Source organism: Kryptolebias marmoratus, linkage group LG15, assembly GCF_001649575.2.
Source record: "Kryptolebias marmoratus isolate JLee-2015 linkage group LG15, ASM164957v2, whole genome shotgun sequence".
Lineage (NCBI taxonomy): Eukaryota > Metazoa > Chordata > Actinopteri > Cyprinodontiformes > Rivulidae > Kryptolebias > Kryptolebias marmoratus.
The window spans coordinates 23,457,688-23,467,570 of NC_051444.1; the positions used below are offsets into that span (position 1 = coordinate 23,457,688).

At 39.5% G+C, this 9,883-nt stretch overlaps 1 protein-coding gene across 1 annotated transcript in view; it reads right to left on the reverse strand.

Annotated features, from left to right (window-relative positions):
* The window catches only part of coro2ba (coronin, actin binding protein, 2Ba), a 38,763-nt gene extending 30,197 nt beyond the window's left edge, over positions 1-8,566 (reverse strand). Inside the window, exon 1 of the mRNA XM_017414170.3 lies at positions 8,200-8,566. Coding sequence (XP_017269659.1) covers positions 8,200-8,214 — 15 coding nt within the window. The 5' untranslated portion in view covers positions 8,215-8,566. The remainder of the gene's footprint in view (positions 1-8,199) is intronic.
* Positions 8,567-9,883: the final 1,317 nt, after the last annotated feature.

Genomic DNA, 9,883 nt, shown 5'->3' on the forward strand with positions numbered 1-9,883 from the left:
AAATCCTTTGTTTTTATTGGTCTTCAGTAATATTCTAATTTTCTGATATGATGAATTTGAGATTTTCATTTGTTGTCATTTGTAATCATCAAAATTAAACGAAATAAACATTTGAAATATATGAGTTTGTATGTAATGTATGAATATAATACACAAGTTTCACTTTTTAAATGGAATTACTGAAATCAATCTACTTTTTCATGATATTCTAATTTTATGACCAGCACCTGTACAAGGAAAATGCATCAACATATGGTGACCACAAGATTTATTGTGAATAACCGAACATGCATAAAAAACAGCACATTTGATCCTTTATGGGATGTGGACTCCTTTTTGTTTGTCTGCGGAGGATGTAAACAACCAAATCATCTATCATTGATCTGTAGAATATTGTCACAAGGCTGTGTTTGAATGATCTAACACAAGAAAACCCTGCTGAGGAACACTATCTTACCCCGAACATGTGAGTACAACTAGAACGAATCTGAGGCATCATTAAACGGAATCAAAGTTTCTGCTGCTTGATTTCCTTTCCAGGTTCCTGGTGCCTACAAATGTCCATGGCGCTCAACCAAGCAGCGCTTTTAAAATGAACTGCTTCGACAAAACTCATCAGACCAGGCTTTATCTGAGGTTCAAAGCTGACACTTTCAGTATACACTACGACATTTATAAGCGGCTTATGTACTTGTGGTTTGTGTGATCTCCTCATCAGTGCATCAGACATGACCCGCCATGACTAACTAAACAAATTTGGATTCTTTTTGTGGGTTTCTGGCTTGTAGCGAAGATTTGAGTGTGGCTATAAAATAGATGCTAAGGAGAAGAAGTCATTCGAAAGAAGAGGAACCAAAACGACAGAAGTGTTCAGAGAGTAGGACCTATATTTACACTACAATCAGTCCTCATGTGCAAATTGCAGTGCTGAGTCTGATCCTGATGAACTCAAATGCAGATGTGTGTCTATGTGTGTGAGAGAGAGAGATAGAGATGGTGGGGGTGGTAGTCACGTCCTCCATGATTGTGCTTTCCCTCGTTGCCCCACTCATAGATCTCTAATGTTCACTCAGCATTGTCATCGCCAACGCAGAGTACATACACACCTTTACACTTCAAGCAGGAATAAATTCATTATGTGAACATTCTTATTTGGTAAATGTTGTGTTGAAGCAGTACTCCACCATTATAGGACATCACATTGCAACATATATGAGAAAAGTCATTGCCCGTCTGCACTGGTGAACATAAAATAAATTAAATTAAATCCAAATTGAAGTTGCAGCAGCGTGGAAGAAAACCACTGCTGTTTTCAGCAGCGGTATGTTAGCTTGGGAGGGAGTGTGGCTTTGAAAGTTGATCTAGAATACTATTTTAGTGAGAGCATTGATCGCACTGACGCTCCGTGAGGAGATACTGTACACTCAATAATCGCAGCTGCTTTACCAGTGCATCTGCAGTCATAAATTTAAACAAACAAATAATTACTGCTCTTTACTAAACATTACAATACACCCCTGACAAACAACACTGGTTCTTAGGGATGATTTAATTTTAGCTCAGTGTTAGTTTTGTGGATCTTACAGCCAACTCAATTCAAATGTAAAAATCTGCCAACGCAGGACTTACAGAAGATGAATGAAAGAAATTTAACAAACCTACTAAAAAACAGCCCTCTAAGGCCCCAACATCAGTACTCTAAATATTTCCTAAACTGCCTTTTTTAAAATCTCTCTTCCTCCAGAAGGGAAGCAGAAATTCCAACAAAAATGAGAAATACCACTGATATTAGCAAACTAAAAATACAATACAGATACAACATCAATTAACATTTAGATTTAACATTTTGCAAAAATATGAAAACATAAGAAAAGTGAGCTAAATAACAAAATAATATTAATGGGGGAAAAAAATTGACAAGGATTTTACACTCAAAAAGTGAGCTAAATAATGAAATTGAGTCAGTGACATTTTTGAAGATTGGACTTTTCAAATGGCGCCCCATATTTGGCAAGCTGAGATAATAATAAATATTTTAGAAATAGCTCTAAATGGTTAAAAGAAGCTAAATATGAAAAGATGATAAAACATATGGTCAAACGATTATGTAAACAGACTTCATTCATGGAACTGATCAGCAGGCACAGACATATCCCAATGCATCATTTCTTATAGTTTAACTTGTATAACTACCAGTAGATTTATTCATACTAAAAATTTCTAAATGTTTACATATTATCTGCTACTTAAATATAGAAAAGCTTCTTTGGAGTACAATTAATAGCCCATAGACCTCAATTAGGAACAGATACACATGCACTCACACACAAAGTTCACATCTCTGTGACTTTCAATTGAAATAAACATCAAAGCTCATAAAATAATTAACTTAAACAAAACACTTAAGGTTTCTTATATAGTGCAGGGTAAAATGATAACTTCCAGTAAGATATTTTATAAACCAGTTCACAACTTGCAGAAGGAAACTTTGTTCTGCATCACCATCTGCTGCGCTGTGATATGTACTCTGTTGCACGTTCTGCGGAGAACAGTGTGTTGTGAGGAGCTGGAGCTGCTACATTCGACAGGCTACTTCATGAGACCACTGTGTGCGACTGGTAGGAAAACGAAACTTATATATGTTCTGATCTATAATGACTAACAAATAAACATTAAATACCAGACAATCAGAATTTTAGTGTTCAAATAGTTTATTTTAATTTTTCCCAACATCCCAGTTCCTATAAACAAGGATACACAGATGCACAGACAAAGAAAAACACCCATTTCTCTTGATATTGCTTTGTCTTCAGGTCCACAAACAGGAAGCACATCCTTTGTCCAGTTTGACACGACCACAGAAACACAAACAGCCACGCAAAGGAACTGCAACTTAATCTCGTCTCTCCTGTTTCTTCATTTTTAAGTAATTTCACATTATTTCCTTTTCTTTTAATTTAGGAAATTCCCAAAAGACATTCCAAAAAATAGAGAAGACTTTGATCCATCAAGAGCCACAGCAGTGCATTCCATCGAGCACTTTCCTCAATAAATCTGAGTTATATTTGAGAAAGATGGGGATCTACTCTCCTTTGGCCAGTGTTGTGTTAATGTGTTTTTCAGCAGAGAAATGATTTATGCAGTAGAAAAAGAAAAGATGAGTTTCCCAACTCTGTTGCAGGTTTTTCACACAGATTTCAGAAGTCCAGTTTTTTTTACAGTCCAGCACAGTAACACAGACGTGCACACACTGAAGCTTTCTGACCGGTAATGAGCTCATCAGCTCTGAATGTTTTCCTGTGGCAAATGCTTTTGCGTAGCTTTCTCACAATTTTGTGCCTTTCTCTCCCCCCCTCCCCCCTTTTTTTGTTATATATGTTCATCTTTTCACATATACTATTTGCTCCTCTTGTGTCCTCTTTCATTTTCTCCATCAGGAGTGAATAATAAAGAATAAAATGGAAAATAAAGGCTTAGCGCTGGATTTTGTGTTTCTAATCTGCTGAGCTGTTGTGTAATTTTCTTAAACCAGGAAACGAAGGTTTTGGGTTGCTAGGTTAGCGATTTAGCTTGCAGTATAATGTGCCAGCCTGTGTGTGAGAGAGAGAGCGTGCTGGTAAACAACCAACTTGACAAATGGCCAGTGGTCTAAATCAGAATCAATTAGGATTTATTCTGGGCGAGATGCCCCGAGTAAAGAATTCAGACAGTTTAAGTGTGGATGTGTTCAAATTTATGTGAGCACATGTTAGCAGCTTTGCTGCAGCAAATGTTTGTTTTCTGTTTCACTTGGATCAGTAAAAATTCCAATAAAAACACACACTGAATGTGAATAAGATGGCTAGTGTTCTTAAAGCAAACCCTCAAAAGTCTTGACAGACATACAGTTAGGAGCAGAAGCTGCACCGTAAACACTCCCAAAATGGCTTTCAGACGTCTTTCCAACCACACATGTGTGCCTGACATCAGAGCAGCATGGGCCTCCTTCATAATTGGGGTGTTGCAGATATTTAATTGCAAACACACTCAACACAGCTGGAATGCTACTTTGACTTATATTGGATTCACGTTAGTAGGTTTAATGTAAAGCCTCTGCTAAAGGGTAAGATGTATTTATGTGTTTGTGACAGGACATGTTTTAAACCTAAATGGGTGCTTCTGTGTCCTGTAGGAACAAGCATCATTTGTCACCACATAGACTACCATTAGTTTGAGCTGAAAAGACTTTTTACTAGAGTTTAAAGAAACAAAAAGGGCTGCTTCCAGAGGCCAGGCCTTTCTCCAAGTGTCTCAGTCACCTCAGTCTTCCTCTGTCCTTCCTCCCTCCCCTCTCAACATCCTTGGCACACTGTTCTTTCTGTGGTATCCTACAAAAAACAACTGGACCATTTAAGAGGCCGGCTTGCAGATTGAGGCTTTCTAATCATGGGGGTATTCAACAGAACAGTCCAAATGGTCTGTGCAGCCATTTCTGTGCCAGCAGCTTGTCCATCTTGCTTTATGGCACATATGGACAATCCACTTAAGACTGAGAAATGTTATAGAATATGAAAGAGCATTGAGAACTTCGGCTTTTACATCTTAAAGTCTTTGGCAGGAGGTCATTTGACAGAGTGACCTCAGTATTCTGAAGAGGTCAGCTTGCTTCACAAATAAAATCCCACAACAGCCACTATCCGTTTCTCTTGAACCCCGTGGACCAAGAGCATAACCAAAACTGACAGGATAAGAACTCTGGGCAACAATCAATGCCGGATTGACACGAATTTGGCCCCTATGTTGTAGGATTCTCCGCTTCTGGGCATTTTAAGTGGTCTTTACAGAGACAACATGCAGGCTGAATGCTGCGGCTGAACTATATGTTTCCTATTTATTTTTGTAAAGGAGCATCTGCAAGCTGCAGGCTATCATTAGAAAGCTTTGACATCAAACTGAGCAGCCCTAAGGAGGTAGAGAAACACTGTACCAGAGATTTAGGTCATAAGACATCAGCTGCACAGATGTTTTCTTCAGTTGGCATCACAAGATCTCCGCCACTCTATGCTTATTCAGGAGTAAAACAGAATATCTATCCACCTACATATAACTGGCTGCCTACTCACATTTGTGTCCTCCAACCCATCTCCACAGCCTTACCTACATGTCCACAAACACATTATTACAAAGCAGATGAGAACAGTGAGTCCAGCGATGATTAACATAGTTTTATGTGATGACCTGATGTACAATCTGTACTGGCAGTTTTCTGCTACACCACTGAGAGCAGAATGTTGGATGCAGCCAAAAATGTTTCTCTCCAAAACTAAAAAAAAACTTGTTCATTCCTTGGTTTTCCTTTCAACACCACTTGCATTTCAGTGTCAAAGCAAAAAAATCATTTGACCTCCTAATATTTCTTCAATAAACTGGCAGCCTCTATAACAGTGTTTGCTGATAAATACAAGTCATGGTTACTCTGATCTTGAATGGATTAACTGTACATTATCTGCATGATGATTTCCACTGAAACTCAAAAGCTTTTTCAGAGAACACAACATATTTGTTCATTAAAATATGTGTTAAATTCTGCACAAGTACTCAAATCATGGTGTAAACAGTGTAGAATGTAAAACTATGTTGACAATATTAGGTTGAAAGGTTCTGTTTAAGGTCCCTGGGTTTTAAAATATGGCAGAATACAAATGGTACATTTATAGGAAACCGTAGAGGTTCACTGAACTAACATGCAAACCATGTGTTGAGTCAGCAGCACTCACATTCTTTTTGTGTTTCTTCTTTGTATCTCAGTCATGCACGAAGACAAAACTACTAGAGAAGAACTGAAACAAAAGTATTTTCTTATGGCTTGAAAAGTAAGAAAGAAAAAAAGAAAGAAAGAAAAGTAAGTTATTTTCATCATCATCATCATCCAAGTTATGCAGCATTTGATGCACATAGATGGAGCCTCAGGTGTTTTACAGATCATGCTACAATTATCCATCCATCCATCTATCCATCCATCCATCCATCCATCCATCCATCCGTCCGTCTGTCCGTCATCCATCCATCCATCCATCCATCTATCCATCCATCCATCCATCCATCCATCCATCCATCCATCCATCCATCCATCCATCCATCCATCCATCCATCCATCCATCCATCCATCCATATTTGATCATCTGAAGGATTCTCCATTGGTCATTGGCCGAGAGACAAGTACACTGTGCACAGTTCACCAGTCAATCACAGGGCATTGTTCTACCGATGTATTAGTTATCACGCGTCTTTTAGCAGGTTATAATGTTTTGCTAACACAACATTCATAAATCAGAGGATGGATTTTACTGAACTTCTCAGAACATAATGATTGGATACACATCTACAGCTAAATAACTTTTGGAGTCAACCCAAGTCAAGACTGATTCCACAGCTAATCAACGTTAACAAACAAAAAATATGACAAAATTTAACAAAGAATTGAATTTAATACATTGTATTACATTGTATTACACCATATGTGCACTGAGTATTACAGCTCATTTAAGTGTGAATGCATTACTATGAAAAAGAACGAACAAAACAATGCAAATCTTGTGTGATGCTAGGTAGGCCTTGCAGGGCATTTCTCCCTCACTCCATCTTTGTGAGCTAGAGGGGTGAGGTGGCGTGGGGTGGGGTGGGGGACTGTTTAGCCCCGTCAGCACAGAAGCTGGTGTCCTGTATTCCTCCCAAGGTGACTTCTCTGTTGTTGGCAGGCAGAGCCATGAAAACAGCTCCCTGGTGAGGGAGCTCACTGCGTCTCCTACCCACTCATCATCTTTTGGAAACCACTCGGAAATCTGCTTTCATACCTCTTTTTACATAAAGACGTCAGCTTTTTTAGTGTCTTTTTTTTCTCCACACCTTTCCATTTCCATCACTTCTGGTGCAAATCGAAATGCCAGCTTAGACAAAAACACGGATGTAGCCATTAAAAATCTCCTCAGTGCTTTTTGGTTTTGTCTACAGAGAGATTGGGGGCCGTGGCTCAGCGCCAACACACCAGCATCTGACCTTTTCCTCTTTCAGTTCTCATAGTGGAGATTGTACACCAACGCAGCAGCACACGTACCTCCCACACAATCTCTCACACAGGCAGGAAAATCTTCTTTGTGAGCAGCTGTCTGTAAATCTGAGTCAGACATTTCAGCCTGGAAACACATTTCAACTTTACTGTGGAAGTTGCAGGTGTGTGACTGTAGGAACACTAAATAGGCCACTGTCCCGTGTCGGCAGTAGGTCATCTATTCTGATTCGGGTTAATTCTCTACACAGGAGCAGGTGTGCCAGTTTCCTCTTTGTGTGTATCTTCCTCTCTGTCTCTCTGGTAATTGGTTAAGAGGATTCATCTGGCTGCTGCAGGCTAAGCACAACAATCTACAAACACAGGGGTGCACGTGAACTCTTATAAACACACACATCCATGCCGTCATCATTGTCACAATGACACTGCATTGACAGTTTCACCTATTCTCAAAGGATCTCCCTTAAAATCCACCATAATTACACATGCCCAAACCTGAACCTGCTGTAAAGTTGATCAAAAATCCCATCTTAAAGCTAGAGTTTAGGGTTTACTGTATAAAGACCACAAAATACAGCTTGAGTTCCTATAATTTGGCTGGAATCTTCATAAAGCCCAACCAGTGCGCCATAATATTATAAATAACCATAAGTTAAAGCCACAGTAAAACTGAATGCAGCTGCCAGTGAGCAAAACACCAAAAGCACTGGCCTAAAGATTCATTTTTATGTTGTATGAAATAAAAACAGAACAAAACAACTCCACAAACAAATATCACCCATATAACATTGTTGTTTTTTACAAGATTACGGTATCAGTTTTGTCATTTTGATAGGCCTAATGGCAATAAATTAAAAAAAAAAAAGTTCCCAACACTGATAAAATAATAACTATATTGTGTTCAGGATGAAATGTTGCCTTTTGATAAACTGCAATGCAGTTTTTACTAAATAACTGACTGTAGTTATACTGCATGGCCAAAGTGTGAAGACACAAAATAAGGCAGCAACATTCTGATATCCTGGCTCTCCTTCAATACGACTTAAAACCTTCACTCTTCTTCTGATAAAACACAACCAGCACTCATAAATAACCCGTAATCAAACTGATCAGAGATGGTTCTTTTTCTTTTCTTGACCTGAGGTGGTCCTTACCTTTGTGACAGTCATGCAGAATCAGTGGGTGAGGAGCAGGCCAATGTCCCCCTCAAGCAAAGAGCAGTGCTGCAGGAGTGGCAAAGTGATGAAGAGGAGAGGAGGGCAGCTCTGCTGAATATGCAGAGGGAGAGCTGAAAGAGGAGGGGACAGACAGGTTAGTGTGTCTGGCTCACTCAGTGCGAAGGGGCTGATTCCTGCTGCAGTGAAGTAATGGCTGGCAGTCGGCGTGCAGTTGGTTACTACAACAGAGAAAAGCTCCCTGCTAGGACACACCCCTCCTCCCTCACACACAAACACTCCCACACAGAGATGATGCACTCAAAGTCTGGCCGCCCTACTCTCTGTCTCCGTCGCTCGCAGTATGATTAGTGGTGGGCTAATACAGCTTATTGATGAGCAGTCAGGCAGGCAGGGCTGCAGGAGGAGGAGGAGGAGGAAGAAGCAGTGCTGCCTGGGACAGGAGAGGACTGCAGAAACACACAGGGAGGGAGGGAGTTGGATGCTGTGTCGCAGTCTGCTACTCAGACTCTGAGGAAGTTGCACGTCATCTGGTGTGAATGAATGTGTGTTTGTTTGGGAAACAGAGAGACAAGAAAAAAAAAAAGAAAAGCATTTTAGATTTTTGCATTGAGTCCAACCTTTAATAAATGCAATAAATGGTCAAGTTGTGCTTATTGGGACACTTTCAGTTTATTCAGCAATGATTAAATATAAAATTATTCAGCTTCACACAAATCAGTCCACTACTATGTGGTCAAACTTTATAATCACTCCAACAAATACTGGCATTTCAATAAAGAAAACTGGATAAAATGACTCCATCTGTTTTTGTTTAACATGTAAGGCAGAATTTTACCTGAAAAAAATCACATTTACCCGTTATTTAGATTTGATTTGGCACAACTTTGTTGTATTTGCTCATTTTTGATGAATGTTTTCTCTAAACCAGTGGTCTCCAATCCTGGTCCTCGAGGGTCACTATCCTGCATGTTTTCCTTGTTTCTCTGCTCCAACACACCTGATTCAGTGGTTAAATCACCTCTTCTTGTTCTGCAAAAGCCTGTTAATCACCCATTGATTCAAATCAGGTGTGTTGGAGCAGAGAAACAAGTAAAACATGCAGGATAGTGGCACTTGAAGACCAGGGTTGGAGATCACTGCTCTAAACCTTAAGTCAGTACAAGCTGTATGTTCGAATGTGATGCTCGATTTTTAAGGTTGGATGCAAATCTGGCCTACGTCTTCTCTTTTATCCAAAACTTCTGAAGATAGATCATGTCTTCTTAGCCACAGAAGGACATGAGTGTAGTAGAATAAAAGCCTCCATCTGTACTCAGAGTAAAACATCTTTAATTGGAGAACATTAGAGGCAGAGGAAGATTCAAACTCAGTTTCTGTGGCTCATTTTCCCACAGTTGAGAGAGACTTTTCTCTTTTGTGCCTAAAACTCACATGACTGGCTTTGTTTTGTGTGTAGAATATATACTTCTGTCTTTATGAGTCCTGCAAGCTTCTGTAGCTTGCTGAAACCAGGCAGGACATATTGGTTTTCTGTCTTTAAAAACAAATCACAGTTGCTCATATTACCATTTGGTGCTCCCTTTCCTCAAACTCATTGTCATTTGAGGCCCTAGTCCCAGCATTTCCTGTCTGTAACAATAGTATTTCCTGTGCCTGTTTG